General features: G+C 44.9%; 2 protein-coding genes across 3 annotated transcripts in view; both read right to left on the bottom strand.

The window, feature by feature from the left end:
- Ide (Insulin degrading metalloproteinase) overlaps nt 1–19,154 on the bottom strand; it is a 267,382-nt gene that overhangs the window by 48,218 nt on the left and 200,010 nt on the right. The gene's annotated exons all lie outside the window — the stretch shown is intronic.
- Nucleotides 843–19,096, bottom strand: LOC140215335 (uncharacterized). The gene is made up of 2 exons (XM_072285935.1): nt 17,400–19,096; nt 843–885 (listed from the first exon to the last, which is right to left on the bottom strand). Exons 1-2 carry the CDS (start codon nt 18,890–18,892, stop codon nt 843–845), a joined length of 1,536 nt encoding a protein of 511 aa, XP_072142036.1. The 5' UTR covers nt 18,893–19,096.

Raw genomic sequence — 19,154 nt, forward strand, 5'->3', positions numbered from 1 at the left:
TTTGGATTTACAGAGAGGGCATGACAGTGTCATGGCCAGTCGCATGGATTTGCATGGACAGCGGATGAACGAGGGTAGAGGAAGGGCGGGGGGAGTGAGCATTGCGCGAACTCAGCGCGGCTCTCCAGATTTCAGAATCTTTGACCAGTGGCTAATCACGCTGAACCTGACAATGGAACAGTGCGAACAGCACATGCTTTTTACCATAAGAGTTGGTTATGCACCGAACAGTCATCGAGTCACGTGATGTGGCTCAGTGACTGCACCTCAACACAGCCATCTAATCCGCAAATCTTTGCAATGCAGGCGATGCTCCGTTTGTTCGCCAGCCTGCTGCTGCCGACCTTGGCCGGCATTTCTGTCGGTGCATCACCGAAGTGCACACTGCCGTGCTCCGAAGCAGCGTCAGGATGCGTCTACCTGCCGCTCGTCAGCAATACGCCCGGGGTCACCATGCTGCAAGGGGAACAGTGGCTGCCGCTGACAACAGTTTCAAGGACGGCCGCTTCATCATCGACATCAACCACCTTGTCCAATATAAAAGTGCACCTGCCACTGACACTGCTCCGTGGGCTCGGTGACTGCACCTCAACGCAGCCCTCTAGTCCGCTAATCTTTGCGATGCAGGTTAGTCAATCATTTACCCTGTTTGCTAAAAAATCAAGTAACTATCTTCTGGTGTAGTTCCCGAGCCCGCAGTGTTGTTTTGCCATTGCCACTGAGCGTGCTTGTTTAATTCATTCTTTGCTCAGGTTGTCGGGAGTCATTGAAGCTAACCCTGGTCCTGACGGAAATGATGCTGTACTGGCAGAACTTCAAAAAATAACCACAGGCAAACCCAGCTAATCACTGAAGTGCAGAGCCTCAAGGCCCAGGTAAGTACCACTGATAAAACAATAACAGACTTATGCAAATGAATGTCTGATCTAGAAACACACTACCAAGCTCTCCTTCCCCTCCAAAATGACATTGAAAAGATTCGAACAGACACCAGCAGCATGACTCGAATTGAAGAATCAGAACCCTGCCTAGATGATGCCAAAAACAGATTACGTCAAAATAACATGATTTTCTATGGTATATCTGACCCTAATGACAGCGAAACATGGGCCGAATCTGAAGAAGCAATCATTAACTTTTGCCGTGGAACCTCGCGGAACCGTGGAACTGTGGAACCGCCGTGGAACCGTGGAACCTCGCGACATAGAAAGAGCTCATCGCCTCGGTCATCATTCTGTTGTTAAGAATCGTCCCATAATCGTGAATTGCACGTGTTACAAAACTAAAGAAGCAATCTTATCAAATGGCCATAAACTAAAAAATACTAACTTTGGCATTGACAAGGACTTCTCGCATTGTGTTCGACATGCGCGGAAACAAGTAATTGCATTTGCAAAAGTTAGAACTGCCAAGTTTTCTTTGATTTAAAACCCTTCACATTGGCTCGAAACGTTACATCTTCGATATTTCATCCAACACCGTTAAAGAAATCGCATAGCAATTGTTCTATCACCATGCACCAGCAAAACGGCAGCGCATGGCACTAAACAATCTTCTCTTGTTTTCCATGATATTTTTATTATTATTTTTATTTATTTTTTTATTCAGGACACCCCTAAAGGCCCTCTCGCAGGAGGGTATTACATGGGAGGGGGGGGGGGGGGGGCGGCAGTAACGCATACATATGTAACAAATGAGTAATAAGTCGAGAAAAAATACAATGGGAACGAATAAACTATAATCACAAAAAAAAAATAATAATACAAGGCCAATAAGATTGCCATAGTACTAATAATTTCATTCCATTTCATTTATTATACCCTCAAGACCACAAGGTATTACAGAGGGGAGTGGGGTAAAAAAAAAAAAAAAGGTTACATAACAAAGAAAACAATGAAGGCAGCAAGTGATGTAGTTATAGACATGTGAAGCCTGAAGCGATGGTGTCGATTATGGCCGTACGGAATTGTGCCTGGTCTTCAATAGCAATCAACGCAGCGGGAAAGTGGTTCCATTCTTGACACGTCCTAGGAAGAAAAGACTCATGACAAGCTCTAGTGCGACACTGAAAAACTCCAACTTTGTGATGATGATCAATGCGAGCAAAAATGTAGGTTGGGGATGAAATAAGATTATCACGCAGATATGAATTATGGAAGCATATTTTATGAAACAGAGCCAGGCGAGAGCATTTGCGACGAGCAGACAGTGGTGGAAGTTGGAGGATGTTTTTCATAGAAGTTACACTAGCCGTGCAATTATAATTATTTAGGATGAAACGCGAGGCATTATTTTGAACACGTTCGAGAGACTGGGTTAGTGTCTCAGCATATGGGTCCCAAATTGACGAAGCGTATTCCATTTTACTCCTAATTAGCGTCTTGTACAAAATTAACTTTAATGATGACGGAGCGGAAGAGAAGTTTCGGCGGATATAGCCTAACATGTGATTACTTTTTGTTGATTACGCTGTCGATGTGTAAAGACCAGGAAAGAGTAGAGGTTAAATGGACACCTAGGTATTTGTAGGATGTAACTGCTTCCATAGCAGTATTACTAAGGTAATAGATCGGAAGAGGAAGTTCACGGCGGGTTACACGCATGGTTTTGCACTTAAATGGGTTTAGTTTCATTAACCACAAGTCGCACCAGTTACAGACAGCGTTAATGTCGTTTTGCAGAATGTTAGCATCATCGGCGTCAGAAGTTTCACGAAGAATAACGCAATCGTCGGCAAAGAGATAAATATTCGAAGAAATTTCATTGGGTAAGTCGTTAATATAAATTAAAAAAGGGAGAGGGCCTAACACTGATCCTTGAGGAACGCCAGATTCAACAGGGCTAAATGTAAAGAAGTGGTTATTACATGCCACAAACTGGGATCGATTAAGAAGAACGTGCTCTAGCCATGCAAACAGATTAGGGTCAAGATTTAGCTTACTAAGCTTAAAAATGAGTAGTTTGTGGCATACCTTGTTTTCAAAGTCGAAGAAAACACAGTCTGCGCATGAACATTTATCAAGAATAAGATGAAGATCGTGAGTGAATGAAAGCAGTTGTGTTTCACAGGACAAATGTTTGCAGAAACCATGCTGTGTGCATGTGAGGAATGAGTTATCATCTAAGTGCTTAACTAAATGAGAAAACAAGATATGTTCGAGTACTTTACAAGGAATGCTAGTGAGGGAGAAATGGGGCGGTAGTTATGAGGTGAGCATTTGTTGCCGGACTTGTGAAGTGGAACCACCTTCCCAATTTTCCAGTCTGCAGGGAGCTGGTGGGTGTCCAAAAATTGCTGGAATATTTTTGAAAGTAATAAAGATGAGTAAACAGAAGTGTTTTTCAAAAACTTTGCGGTAACCAGGTCTCGGCCAGGGCTTGACGACATCTTTAGATTTTTAATTGCAGTTTCTAAACCAAGTGGCTTGATCCTAATAAAATCCATGGCCGGGTAATTGCAGCTATTTAGGGTGGGAAACACAGGATCAGGACATAGAATGAAATTACTGCAGAATACGGAGTTTAGGGTTCGGGGACATTCAGCGTCGGGTATTTTTGATCCACTAGAATCAGCTAAGATTATTGTATTATCTTTGGAAGGGTTTATGATGCGCCAAAACTTTTTCGGGTCTTCTGTAAGTATTGTAGGCAAAGTGTGTTCTTGAAACATACTTTTAGCGAGTTTTTTAGCTGCTATGTAAGCTTCGTTGGTGTTCTTGTGCGCGTCCCACTTAGATGCCAAGCAACTTTTTTTTGCAATGCGGTACAGGCGCTTTTTACGATTGCAAAGCCTCTTTAGGTGGGAATTAAACCAAGGCGCCTTAGAATTCGACGATATAATACACGACGGAATAAACTTAGCAGTTAGTTCCTGTACTTTGTTTCAGAATATGATCCAGTTATTGTCTACCGTGCGATCATCAAAGTTACTTAAAAAGAGGTCAAGGAAGTTAGATAATTTCAAGTTTATATCGTTAAAGTTTGCCTTGTCGTAGTCATATATTAACTTTTTTTTAACAGCCGGCTTTGACAGAGGAGACGTAACGTTAAATGAAAGAACTAGATGGTCGGTTACACCAAGTATACATGAAACATTCGTAATAAGGTCAGGATGAGAGCATAATATCATGTCTAAGATATTGGCGGTACCCTTTGAAATTCTTGTTGGTTCAGATACTAGTTGAGTTAAAGAAAATAAAGAACAAAGATCAAGAAATTCATTACACTTTGAAGAATATGGATAACAAGCAGGTGGATCAGCATTCCAATTTATATTCGGGAAGTTAAAGTCCCCGATTAATATAACAGGTGCTTTTGGATGCAGCACAAAAAGTGTGTGTAGTGCGTCATGAAGTTCGGCATTGAAAGAAGACGGGTAAGAGGGAGGGCGGTAACAAACAGCGAAAATAAGTTTTCGATGGCCTAGGTCAACGCAGGTGCACACTATTTCTAGGTTGCTGTGAAAGGTAACGTGATGACAAGGCAAAGATTTCGAAATGGCAAGCAGTGCACCTCCACCGTGGCCAGCCATGCGATCACAACGGAAGATATGAAAGCGGGATACGTCAAAAATTTCACAGTCGTACACCTGAGGATGCAACCACGTTTCAGTTAAGAGTGATTATACTGGCACTGCAGTTGTCAAAGAGAGAGTTAATTGCTTCGCGCTTGTTTATCACACTTCTTACATTAGCAAGAAGCACTCGGACATGTGCTGATGAAACAACGCCACTACCCCTCGCGTGTTCCTACGTAGCAAAGGGACTGCCTGAACTGACAGCTGTGGCCGCGCCATCAGGGAGTGCATGCTTGATTTGCTTGACGCAGTCACTCGTTAGGTCGTACAAGAAGGATTGCCTACCAATAAAAGCTTATTAAATCTTATCTGAAACGGGGGAGAATTGGGCTGGTGTTTACCAAATTCGATAAGCTTTTTCCTTGCGTGCCTTGTAGCGGGCGAGAAATCCTCAGAAACAAAAACGTTGTTAGCTTTCAGCTTGCTTCGCGAGGAAAATATGGTTTCCTTGACCTTAAAGTTGGTTAATTTCATTATGACGGGGCAGCACTTCCCATCTGAAAAGGCTCCGATACGATGCGCGCGTTCAACCGAGTTGTGTACAAAAGAGAATACTGAGAAGTGTACAAAAAGAGAATACGATCACAAGCACACAAAAATGGAGGGTAATCTGGTTGATAGAAAGCACACACGCCATTAATGTATAACAAATCAGAAAACAACACAACACATGAACTTAAAAGGAAAAGGCAAATCACCGCAATAAAAATAGGAACAATAACCATAAAAATATGCATCTTACACTGAAGCCAGGATCATTTTTTAACACCGTTGTAGTGTAAAAAAAGGGGGGGGGGGACATGACACAAGAAAGGTTTACGCAACTTCATTTATGATTAGAAGTTTCTGAAGCTCATTTATGTCGGTGACGGTTTCGATGTCTGATGGCAAGTTATTCCACTCAGTTATTGTGCACGGAATGAACGATCTGGCATAAGTTAGTGTGCAACACATGAGGCGTTCCGATTTTAAAAGGATGATCACAGCAGGGAAAGATGGCAGGGCGTGGCCTAAAGAAGTTCTTGCAAAGTGATGCGTGATGCTAGAGCTTATGAAGAAGTGATAAGCAGGCGATTTTACGGCGACATGATAACACATGCAATTCAGCACGATTCTTCAATGAAGTGATGCTGGTGTGACGCGAGTAATCCGAGAAAACAAAACGCACAGTATGGTTCTGCAGGGCTTTGATGTTTTTAATAATGTAGTCTTGATCAGGATCCTAAATGGCTGAGGCATATTCTATTTTAGGATGGATTAAAGTGATATAAGCCAGTTTACGTAAGTGCGATGGAGTGTGTTTCAAGTTACGTTTAAGAAACCCAAGTGAGTGATTTGCTGAAGCAAGGGTGGCGTTAATGTGGTAATGCCAGGACAGGTCAGACTGAAAGTTAGCTCCAAGATATTTGTACGTGGTCGTTAGTTCCACCGAGTATTATTTAGCAAGTAAGACGTTGGAAAGTGAGAAGCTTTTTTAGTGGAAGACATCAACTTAGTTTTTGAAGGATTTATTGTCATTAGCCACGTTGTGCACCAACATCGTCAGTTTTCTTTCAAAGTGTGAACTCATATCGAACGTAGTTTCATCATCCGAGAGCAACATATTGATACTAACTGAAACTTGGTTGAACACTAACATTTCAGACGCAGAAATCTTAACCTACTTATCTGAATTCCATGTGTACCGTAATGATCGAAAGGGCTCGTGGGGGGGTGGTGTTTTTATCGCAGTTAACCGAGGTATATCATGCTCTGTTGTACACGTCACATCAGAAATCGAATCATTATGGCTTATTTGCCATGCTGCCCCCGTAACAGTGCTTCTTGGCGTTTGTTACAGGCCACCCCAGACTGATCCTGATTTTTGTCGACATCTGAACAATAGCCTAACCCAACTTGTTGCCACTTACCCAAATGTGCGCATTCTCCTCTTCGGTGACCTTAACTATCCAGACATTGAATGGCAGAACCTAGGTACTTCTTCAATAATACGTCACGCGGAGGCCAAGAATTTTATTGATGTATGTTTAAATTTTAACCTCAGTCAGTTAGCCTCAGAACCAACTCGCGTTATGCAGGAAACCGCAAAAACCCTAGATATGATAAGGACTAATAGCCCTGAGAACCTATTACTCATTAATTACCTCCCAGAAATCAGCGACTATAAAATCATACATGCTCTGTTCTCATTTAATTCCACTTCAAAGCAAACATTAGCGAAAACAATGTCTTTAAATAAGGGAAACTACGATGCAATAATGGTTCACACTTTTTCCGATTACAAATCGACAGTTCACACTCTCACTATACATGAAAACCGGTCCAAAAACAGATTAAATATGCTCAGTAGCATGTTTATTCCGAAAGTCCCCTTTCGTAGGAATCGCAATAAGCCATGGTTTACTACACATCTAAAACGACTAGAACACAAAAAGAAACAGTTGTTCCTTTCAGCCAAATACAGTGACGCTCAGACCGCTTGGGAAAAATACCTCGATGGTGAAAAATCATATTTGCAGTTCGGAACGCCAAGCACTCATTCTATAACAATGACTTACCAAAACTACTAATCAGAAATCCCAGGCAATTTTGGCAAGTATTAAATCCTAAGTACACTCATGATATTACACTAATTAACAACTCTCATGAACCTGTCACTGACAATGAGTGCGGGGAAATATTTGCCAACACATTCGCATCTGTCTTTACTAGAGAACTTGACGTGCCATCACAGTTATCTTTTAACACAGAAGCATCCATGCCATCTATCACATTTTTCAAAGAAGGCATTGCATCCATTATTGATAATATGAAACTGCCAGCGTCAGTTGGTTTGGACCTGATTAATTCAAAACTTCTGCGAAATGTAAAATCAATTTATGCCGCATATTTATCCGATTTTTTTACAGTCACTTTTCTCAGGAATCATTCCAGATGACTGGAAAGGTCATTTCAGGGTAAAAACAGGTAACAAACTCACCCTTAAATTATCGCCCCATTTCATTAACTAGTGTGCCCTGTAAAATTATGGAACACGTCATATATTCACAAATTATGAACCTTTTGGACTTGTGCAATTTTTTCCACCCTTAACACAGCTTTCGTAAGGGCCTCTCCTGCAAAACGCAATTAGCGCTTTTCTTTCACAATGTGCACACTAACCTTGACCATAACATGCAGACTGATGCCATCTTTCAAGATTACGCGAAAGCTTTCGATAAAGTATCCCACTGCCGTCTTTTACTAACACTTTCACAGCTCAACCTACACCCTAACATTCTTCAATGGACTGAACAATTTCTAACGAATCGTTCACAATCAGTCTTTATTAATAGCCACCTGTCTAACACCCTTCCAGTCACATCAAGCGTGCCGCAAGGAACTGTCCTCGGTCCTCTTCTTTCCTAATATATATTAACGATTTACTTGAGCATGTTTCCTGCAGTATTCGAATGTTCACCGACGACTGTGTCATTTACGACACTATTAGTAACGTTCATGATCAACTTACTCTTCAGGAAAATATTAACCGCATACTTAATTGGTGCGACAACTGGCTAATGTCCCTCATCTTACTACAGTAAAACCTCGTTAAACCGTACCCACTTAAACAGTAGTTTCGGTTTAAAAGTAGTAAAGTCAATTCCCCGACTCAGCGGCCATTGAACATTATGTATTTTGTATCCGCATAAACCGTACCAGCTTATTGCATAAACATCGGTTAAAACGTAGCGTTTCCACTTTTCGTCGCGCAAACGGCGGTGCGTCGTCTCCATCAGGCGGCCCAGCAGAACGAGCCTCAGAGATCGGCACAACGGCCTCCAAGCGCCCTGTGCGTTTGTGCATGAAGCCACATCAACATCAACATCATTTCGACGCCGTGCCAGAGAGCGTTACGGCGTCGTGCAAGCGAGGACTTGCGTCATGACGAAGCTCGGATAAAAAAGACGCCGGGTGCTCAGCATAATAGAAAAATTAGACATCGTCCGTGCTATCGAACGTGACACGAAGAAGTCGGCGCTGGCCCGCGACATGGATCTGCTGTTGACTACAGTGTGTGGCATTTGGAATGCGAAGTTGCTCGGCAGCGCTGCTACGACCGCGAAGAGATGTCGGCTACGAGGTTCGACTTTTCGCCATCGTTGCCTCTGTTGTTGCCGAAGTCTCGACTAGTGACAGTGATGAGGACAACACGGAAAGCGATAGCACAGGCTATTCAGGCCCGACAGTGGCATAAGCTGCGCGCTACGCCAGCCTCATGAATGCAATCGTCGCAACGAGAACAGGGATAACGTAACTATTCCAAACCAAAAGTTTTCCGAACTCCGGCACCCGACAATGAAAAAGGCGCCCCGGGACTTATGCAGCACTACTACGCGCATGCACGGAGAATACGTAACGCCAACGAGGAATCTGCCGTGCGAGTGTTTGCCGAGAGGAGGGGGCTGGCTGAGAAGCTGGCACGCAGCTTCAGTAAGTTTGAGGCCGCTATCGTCGTGCTAGGCCGCCGCGGCATCAAACGAACATAACACTTATGTCGCGCGAAGTGAATAAATACTGCATGTTTTTTCCCCTTTCATCGCACTCTCTCTGAGTTCCGTTTTCGACAGGTAAGTGGGCGATCTCATGCTATTTCGGTTAAACAGTAGTACCGTTTAGTACGTACTTTTTCCGAGCTCCGGCCGACTACGGTTTAACGAGGTTTCACTGTAGATGCAAACTTGTGTCCTTTTCTCGTTGCCATAGTCCGCATTGCTTCCAGTATTCCATTGCTAACACCCCAATCGAATTAGTACCATGCTATAAATATGTATGAGTAACCTTGTCTTATGATTCATCATGGCGTACCCACATTTCATGATTTATCATGGCGTACCCACATTTCAGCAAATAAAATGCTCGGTTTTCTAAAGCGCCATCTCCGCCTAGTGGCCCCAAATGTAAAACTGCTCGCTTATAAGTCACTCATCAGACCAAAATTAGAATATTTATCCGCCATCTGAAGCGGCCATCAAGTGTATTTAACCGTTTGAGGGTCAATGACGTAAATATACGGCGCCGCGAACAAGTCCGAAAATGGTCGATGCCGTATATTTACGGGGCCGTCTGTACGTTTAAAAAACACGCCTAATTCCTAACTTTTTCTTTTCTGTCAGGTGCTGCCACTATGTGGGAATACAGGGAATTTTTTTTGCATGCCTCCCTCTCTCGGTTTTCGTTGCATGGTTTGTTTTAGCGCTAGTTCGCTCCTGCGCGTCTATATAGTATCGCCTGCGCATTATTGCGCGCGCAGGCGGGTGGCGGTTCGGGTTATCGCAGGCGGTTTCGGCTTCTTGCGCTTGCAAAACTGATGGCTATCTCGTTACTAATCGCTCAAAGGGCGACCGCCTCTTTCTCACTCGTTCAGGGCTCACAGGGGTGCGTATAGGGCGATGCCACCGTGCATGCGTTTCCGCTGCTTTTTTTTTTTTTTTGACACTCGCGAAAACTAACTGCCTTTGGTTGGCGATAAGATGAAGATTAGCGGAAGTTTGTCACACATTTTGCTTTTTTGACAGGCACACATCCACACAGTTTTCTTGAGTGCGCGCACCTACGCATTTCGATTATGCTATGGATGTACATTTCAGATATTAGTGTAAGAGCAGGAACATTTGAGTCTTTCGAAATATTCTCGTGTGCGCATTTTCAAGGCCTTGAACTGTGTGCATAAAAATGCATCAAATTTTTAATTCTTATAAGTTTATTTCCTTTTTTATTGTTGTTATTCTTGAATGAAGAGTACATATATACCAGCGCAAAATATTTTTTTCTCACTTTACAGTCATCCTATAAAAATTGTGGGGAATTTTTTTCGAAATACATCTCTAGGTAGAACTGAAATGTGCAATAAAAAAAATCGACCCTGGGCGGTCGCATATGTCGAAAAAAATTGACCCTCAAAGGGTTAATAAATGCATTAGAAGCAGTTCAATATCGTGCCACTAAATTCATTCACTCTTCATACTCGTATGACATCAGCATTTCAGCTTTGAAAGCTAAATCCGAATTACAGCCCGTTTCGTTGCGTCGCTGCATTGCCAGTCTCGTCCTTTATCATAAAATATTTCATTCTTCACTAAATCAGTCACCTTATATAACTGCAACATGCACACCTCACTGCATCAGTCAAATATTTCAGGTTGCCCGCCCATCATCACGTACCACTACTTTTCGTGCCTCATTATTTTATCGAGCAGCAACAGACTGCAACGGCCTTCCCCGGGACATCGCCATCATCGCTTCAACATCTACTTTTCAAGATTATGTTAGTGATCATTTTAAATGTTAATTAATCTTCCTTGCTTGTTTGTTATATAAATAAAACACCCACCCCTTATGTTAAGCCCCACAGAATGGGGCCTTTAAGGTAATAAAACTGAACTGAACTGATGTGCAGTCGTTTTGTCTGTTGAACAGATTGGCCCATCCATATATTTGAAATTCATCATCCATAAATTTGGAATCACCCTTCTGTATTTTAGAGAAAAGTTGGAAAGCAAAACTTTCTATGCAACAAATAAAAGAATGCTCCAAAACACAGGTCCTTATTAAACTGAAAACCCCATTGATATTCAGTTCAACAGAACGTCACTATTTCATTAGTTCCAGAGGGAAAAGAAGCACTTGATCTAATTCAACACAAGTTATATTAATAAAAAAAAAATTTCCGGACTTTCATATAATAGAACTAAGCTGTAATCAGTGCTGGTATCCTAACTGGGTGTTCCCTTTAATAAAAGTAGACCACATTGTATATCTTGATTTCTACGCACCCAAGTTACTGGTAGCTTGCTACATTCTTGTTATGCAATGCTAGGAGACTCCCGAGCATGTGCAGCACCGTATTTTCTTGTCCAAAATTGGTACACATTAAATATTGTGAAAAATTTTCCAATGTCCAAGTCAATATTCAATTTGAAAGCTACTATTCAGTATTCACAAACCAATACAAATAAGTTTTATTTACAATACATGAAGCAGCACTTTTTAGTTCAGAACCCTAATTGGTGGTCAATTATTTTTTTTTTGTGGAAAAGATAGAAACAGTCAGGCCCATACAGAACAGCACTACCACCTACCGTCGCTTTTCCTTCTTACACTGCACACTTTGCACTGCCACATTGGATTTTGGCAGCCAGAATTTGTCGGAATGTGATGTGGGAAATGGGTCCACTTCGCTAATTCAAGGGACATGGGCATCGAGATATGCGCACAAATGTTCTACAAATAAAATAAAACTAAAACTACCCTTGAAAACCACCCGACAACAATGAAGAATTCTGACAAATGTAATGCTCAAGCTCTTCAGTTGCAATGCTACATTGAATCCTACAATGGAGGCAATGGAATGGTTTGCAAGAGGTGCAGACTTCCATAGAAGTTAAGCAACTTCAGAAATGTATTTATTGTGAAGACCTGACATTTTCCTGAGCTGCTGCACCACAGCTTTTGCAATGAAAATAAAAACTGCTTTACATATTGTGAGACTAAATATGTTGCTTCTGTGGTTTGACTAACTCATCATCATCATCATTTATTGGCCCTTAAAGGCCCCTGTTGGGGTATTACATAAGGGGGTGGGGGCATATGTAAGAAAAAGGAATGCAGAAACAGTAATTTCGAATCACGAAATAAAAGAGACATTCAGCTAGATACGATAGGTAGGATACAGCGACATTTTAATAAAGAAATCGCAGTTACAACTTGTCACGACTCGCCGGGTTTGTGAACGAGGGGGGCTCGAGGCGCCCACCGTTAGAGAGATGCTCCGCAGCGTGGTGGTGATGAATGATGACTGACCGCGTAGCAGCTGTGCTCGTCGGTGTTTATTTGGTGTGGTGACCAATGCTGCCCACCGAGCCTGGCAGGCCAACGAAGATTATGCCCGAGGGGGCGTCACATGCTTGTCACACTACTAATACACTCAAAGTAAAGAAAAGGTATAAAGACAAAAAATACATCTAAATACATTAAACAATAATACTCAAGCTCTTTGTTACTATAAGCCGAAACATGGAAGGGTTTAAGGTCACTGTTTAAGGTCACTCACATTTTAAGGTCCTACCTATGCTCTCACATGCGGGACTTGGTTTTTCACCTAAACAAATAGAGATATTATCATCAGTCTGGCTACGCCCACTGCAGGGCAAAGGCCTCTCCCATACTTCTCCAACTACCCCGGTCATGTGCTAATTGTGGCTATGTTGCCCCTGCAAACTTCTTAATCTCATCCGCCCACCTAACTTTCTGCCGCCCCCTGCTATGCTTCCCTTCCCTTGGAATCCAGTCGGTAACCCTAAATGACCATCGGTTATCTTCCCTCCTCATTACATGTCCTGCCCATGCCCATTTCTTTTTCTTGATTTCAACTAAGATGTCATTAACTCGCGTTTGTTCCCTCACCCAATCTGCTCTTTTCTTATCCCTTAACGTTACACCCATCATTCTTCTTACTATAGCGTGTTGCGTCGTCCTCAATTTAAGTAGAACCCTTTTCGTAAGCCTCCAGGTTTCTGCCCTGTATGTGAGTACTGGTAAGACACAGCTGTTATACACTTTTCTTTTGAGGGATAATGGCAACCTGCTGTTCATGATCTGAGAATGCCTGCCAAACGAACCCCAGCCCATTCTTATTCTTCTGATTCTTATTCTTATTCTTCTACCTATCGTAAACTGCTGTTCTCTTCCTAGACTGTTAAAAATTACTTTAGTTTTCTGCAGATTAATTTTTAGACCCATCCTTCTGCTTTGCCTCTTCAGGTCAGTGAGCATGCATTGCAATTGGTCCCCTGAGTTACTAAGCAAGGCAATATCGCGGATCATGACTTTGATACCGATTGCATATATTTAGATTTTGCCAAAGCATTTGACTCCGTCTCACACAAACTACTTATCTTCAAGCTTAATCAACTTAACATTGACCCCAGTGTACTTGCATGGATTAATGAATTTCTCTCTAACCGTAACATCTGGTGTTCCGCAAGGGTCCATGTTGGACCCTCTGCTCTTCTTGACTTATATTAATGATCTTCCTACTTGCCTTTCTTCCTCAACTGTCCGACTGTTTGCAGATGACTGCGTGGTTTACCAGAAAATTACCAACCATGCCAATTATCTCAACCTGCAACGTGATCTAGATAGGGTATTTGAATGGCGTAGTCAATGGCTCATGACACTTAATACAACTAAATGCAAAAGTATGCAGGTTTCTCGCCACAGCACTAATCATTGTTCGCGCACTTACTGCCTCAATAATATTCCATTACCATCTGTTGACAGCTATAAATACCTTGGTGTTCACATTTCTTGTAATCTATCGTGGAATACGCACGTCGAATATGTAATAAACAACGCGAATCGCATGTTTGGTTATCTGCGTCGAAACGTTTTTGATGCCCCGTTGTCCCCGAAGTTAACACTTTACAAAACCTTGGTACGTTCTAAATTAGAGTACGCATGCGCCATATGGGATCTTACTCATACTACACTCACTCAAACTCTTGAAGCCATTCAGAATCGTGGAGCACGTTTCATCTTATCGAATTATTCACGTCATTCCAGTGTCACATCCATGAAGAAAACCCTACACTTGCCTGACCTTTCATTGCGTCGAAAGTCATCTTGCCTTAGCCTTTTTCATAAAATCTATTATTATAACAACGAGATGAAGGACGTTCTTGTGGTGTTGACCGAAGGTGGACTCAGACTCCAGCCGTCCCGAAGTAAAAAGCCGTTTATTTAACATATACAACCAATATATATAATGAAGAACAGAAGCGCCCCCTGGGGAATAAAGAACCGAAATGAATAACGAAACTGAATATAACATACTCCCTCCCTTACTTTTAGTAGTTAGTTGTTAGTAAGTATTAGTAACGAAAACCCCAAAGCATGCACACTGTACTTATTTACACATATTTACAACCTATGTACACAATGACAGACCACGAACTAATTGGTCTGATAGTCATTGAGCCAGGCCGGTGGCCGGCGCTCTCGGGTCGCCCGCGTTGGACGTCGCACTGGCGACGGGCTCGTTGACTGCTGCTGCGGTATGCCAGGACACAGTTCCTGCGTCCTGGGAGAAGGAGCCTGTAGCACGGCAGGCTGCAGCACATCGGGAGACAGCGGCTGCGGCGTGGCAGGCTGTAGCGCCTCAGGAGACCGCGGCTGCGGCGTGGCAGGTTGCAGCGCCTCAGGAGACCGCGGCTGCGGCGTGGCAGGTGGGCCTGGTCCCCAGGTGCCCCTCTCCGGAACCCTGGAAAGCTTGGAGGCATTCCACGTACGGCCGTCTCCAAGTCGGAAAGAGGCTGGTCCCCTCCTCTTGATCACCTCAGTGGGTGAAGAAAAGGCGCAGTCTCCCTTGAACCGAACGGACGGTTTTTTGACACGGACAAAATCTCCTACGGCTATCTTCGTCTTCTTGGCGGCTCTTCTTTTGTCCGTGTAGTGCTTACTGCTTTGCTGCTGACGCCGAACCCTTTGACGAAGTCGCGCCAACTCCTTGGCTGGATCTTCCGCAAATGCTGGTGCCGAGAAACCCACGATATCCAGCCTGGTTCGGGGCATTCTACCATGCAGCAGAACTGCTGGGGCGACTCCGGTGGTGGCGTGCGGAGTACAGCGGTAAATGGCAAGGTATTCTGTGACAGCTTGCCGGAGTGGTCGTCTTTCGAGGAGTGAGACTTGAATGAAGTTTTTCAATGTACGATTGAAACGTTCTATTTGCCCATTGGCTTGGGGGTAGTATACTGAAGAATGTGAAAGACTGATGCCTCTGTGCTGCAGGAAAGTTATGAACTCACGCGAAGTGAACTGAGGTCCATTGTCACAAACGATCTCTTCCGGGTAGCCTTCCCGGGCAAAAACACTTCTTAAAAAGTCTTTCACGGTGCTCGTGGACACTTCGCTGCAAAAATACACCTCTGGCCATTTCGAATGGTAGTCAACAAGCGTTACAGCAAATCTGCTGTTGTAGGCTGCATGCTCCAAGGGACCAACAATGTCTAGGCCAAGCTTTTGCCACGGTCGCTCAGGCCATGCAACAGGTTGCAACGGTGCTGGTGATGTTTTGGCGGACTTATCTGCCTCCAGGCAGATATGACAGTTATTTACTGCCGTTTCCACTTGCTTATCCATTCGTGGCCACCAGAACCGCTCACGCAGTCGCGCCTTCGTGCGCGTGATACCCGGATGTGTCTCGTGCGCGATGCCGATGATCTGAGCAGTGAGGGAGGACGGAACAACGAGGCGCTCTCCACGCAGAAGCAGGTTATCGACAACAGAAAGTTCTTCCCGAATGGCGTAGAATGGTTTCGCCTCTTCTGGTATGAACTTCTTTGGCGGCCAGGAACTCAGCACGAATGACTTGACGGTTTCCAGGCAACTGTCGTCGAGGGCGGCCTGCCTGAACTTCTCCTTAGTCACACAGGCTGGCTCAATGAACGAGACAATTTCTTCCTCCTTAGCAATCTCTGCCTCCGAGGTAGGTGCTGGTAGCCGAGAAAGTGCATCTGCTACAGTGTTTGTGGACCCCTTGCGGTATTCAACAGTGAAATTGTAGCAAAGCAGTCGTGCACTCCAGCGTGCGATTCGAAGTGGGCGTCTTCCATGTCCTTGTGACGACAGCAAGGACACCAGTGCCTGGTGGTCTGTTCGAATTGTGAAATGGCGACCCCACAGGTACGTGTGCCATCGCTCACACGCCCAAATGCACGCAAGTGCTTCTCGTTCACCGACTGAATATTTTCTCTCTGCAGGCGACAGTGTACGAGATGCGAAAGCGACTGTACGGAGCTCGTGGCCACTTTGTTGCTGCAGGACTGCTCCCAGCCCACAGTCGGACGCGTCGGTCGACACAATTACTGGCAATGACGGATCGAACATCTGGAGGACTGTACTTGACGAAAGCATTTCCTTGACCCTCCGGAAACTGCTGTCTGCTTCGGCAGACCAGATGAATGGCTCATGTTTGCGAAGTAAGACTCTCATAGGCTCAACCACTTGTGCCAAGTGTGGAACAAACTTGGAGTAGTATTCTACGAGGCCCAGGAACGAACGAAGGGCGGCCACATCAGTTGGCACTGGTGTGTTAGCTATGGAGTCTACTTTCTCTGGAAGTGGCGAGATACCACGTGCAGTGACCTTGTGCCCTAGAAAGGCAAGTTCTGGAACGTCGAAAAGGCATTTGTTGTTCAGTTTCAGACCTGCGTTCTTGATCTTTTGCAGCACGGTCTTCAAGTTTGAAAGGTGTTCTGCGGTCTTGCCAAAAATGATGACATCATCAATGTAGAACAACACGCCAGGGCAGCGGTCAAGGATTTTCGCCATCATCTTCTGAAATGCCGCTGGGGCAGAAACCAACCCAAAGCAAACTCTTTTAAAACGGAAAAGGCCATCATGGGTGATGAAAGCTGTCAGATCCCTGCTGTCAGGGTGCAAGAGAACCTGATGGTAAGCAGAAGCCAAGTCAAGTTTGGAGAAGTGTGTAGCGCCTACCAAAGCGTGAAGCAGCTCCTCTGTATGGGGCAATGGGAAACTGTCTGGAACAATAGCTTTGTTCGGCTCTCGAAGATCTACACAGATCCTGATGCTACCATCTTTCTTGTTAACAACAACAATGGGGGACACCCATTCAGAAGCATCGATCCGCTCGATGATGTCAAGGCTCAGCAACCTATGAAGCTCATTTGATACTGGTGAACGGAGAGAATACGGCAGACGGCGAAGCTTCGAAGTTACAGGCTGCACGCCTTGCCGTGTCTTGATGCGATGCGTGAACCCCTTAGCGAGACCCAACTCGGGACTGAAAAGTGAACTGAACTCATGTGCTAAGGCTGGCGGAAGAGCTTTGTTATGGGGCTGCGTGCTTGACGGTGTGGAAATAGACGAGGATAGCGGGTCAACAACAGTCTGCTGCGGAGCAATATACGTGTATAAGCACCTGAGAGCAGAACCCTCAATGCGAAGATTCAAGGCTTTAATGCCGTCTAGACCGATCAGAGAAGTGCCTCGGTGAACAACATAAAAACGTAGCGACGCTGTGCGGCCTTTAAATCGAACGTCTGCCTGGAAACAACCTAGCACTGGAATCAGCCGTTGAGAGTAGTCAAACAGACTAACATGCGGAGCAGGCAGGAGCGGAACGCTCTGAAAATATCGACTGAATTCTTGTTTCGACAGGATTGAAACAGACGACCCTGAATCAACAAGGAATGTCAAAGTGACATTCGCGACTTGCAATTGAATATGAATTCCGCTACGCGCGGAACGTTGCACAGTCAAAACATCCTCAGCACTGCTGGATGACGAAACATCTTCATGAAATTCAACTTCACGGACCCGGCCTTGCATTTGGGTTAGCTTGCGGTTGCATACCCTTTGAAAGTGGCCCTTGTGACCGCAAAACGAACAAGTCTTGCCATGCGCTGGGCACTGTGGCGCTGACGCGATGTGGTCCCGCGAACCGCATCGGAAACAATGTGGCGAGCCGGAGCGGCTACTCTGTTCTCGGTACCGCTGAGGGGGGCGGTTCCGCTGCGGCGCACGTGAGCCGCTCGCGCTCCTCGTTAAATTCTGCTCTACGGTGGCTGCCGGTCGTGAATTCCTTTTTTTCGAAGAATGCGACGATGGTTTTCGACGCTGCCGCAATGAAATTGCTTCGACCGAAGCAGAAAGCTCCTTTAGCTCTTCAGCCGCCTGCTCAAACTGAAGTGCAATTCGAACAGAATTCTCGAATGAAAGTGTGGAACCCTCGAGCAGTAACCGCTCACGTACGCGAGGGGAAGCTACGCCGGCAACGAATTGGTCCCGCAAAGCATCATCATGCGAGGCAAACGAGCAATGTGACGCTAGCTCCCGTAGAGCGGCAACAAAGTCATGAACGGACTCGCCTGTGTGTTGGCTGCGGCGGTGAAAGCGATGACGCTCGATGATAACGTTGCGCGACGTCGAAAACTGTAGCCGTAATGCGGCGAGTGCAGAGTCGTATTCGTCAGGAGGGGCCACGGCAGACTTGTCATCGGCGCGTGCTGCGGCACTTGGCGCGGCCGGTGCTGCGGCGCTCGTCCCTGCATGTAGCGTCTGATAAATACGCTGGCCCTCCGCCCCCAAACAATGCAAAAGAATAGCCTTGCGTTGCTCCGGCTTGAATGCGGCGGCTCCGGATGCCAGCAAGTACACGTTGAACATCTGCTCCCACTGCTCCCATGGCAATGAGGGACGGCCGGGCGTCGGAAGGAAAAACGGCGGCGGAGCAAGCCCGGTGAAACTCATGGTGGCGGATACGGACGGCGCAGCGGGGCTGGGGGTACGTTCACGACATCCTCGTCGCCAATGTGGTGTTGACCGAAGGTGGACTCAGACTCCAGCCGTCCCGAAGTAAAAAGCCGTTTATTTAACATATACAACCAATATATATAATGAAGAACAGAAGCGCCCCCTGGGGAATAAAGAACCGAAATGAATAACGAAACTGAATATAACAGTTCTGTTTCATCCACCTCATTACATATCTTCAAGGGCCGATCATCGCTTC

This window comes from Dermacentor andersoni, chromosome 1 (assembly GCF_023375885.2).
Source record: "Dermacentor andersoni chromosome 1, qqDerAnde1_hic_scaffold, whole genome shotgun sequence".
In the NCBI taxonomy this organism is placed as follows: domain Eukaryota; kingdom Metazoa; phylum Arthropoda; class Arachnida; order Ixodida; family Ixodidae; genus Dermacentor; species Dermacentor andersoni.

Excerpts from the sequence above, each read along its gene's own strand:
- LOC140215335 (XM_072285935.1), bottom strand. The coding sequence starts at position 18,892 with ATGAGTTTCACCGGGCTTGCTCCGCCGCCGTTTTTCCTTCCGACGCCC. Across the intron at positions 886-17,399 it reads GAGTTGGGTCTCGCTAAGGG|TGGTACTTACCTGGGCCTTG; the intron begins GTTCACGCATCG and ends TTGTTTTATCAG.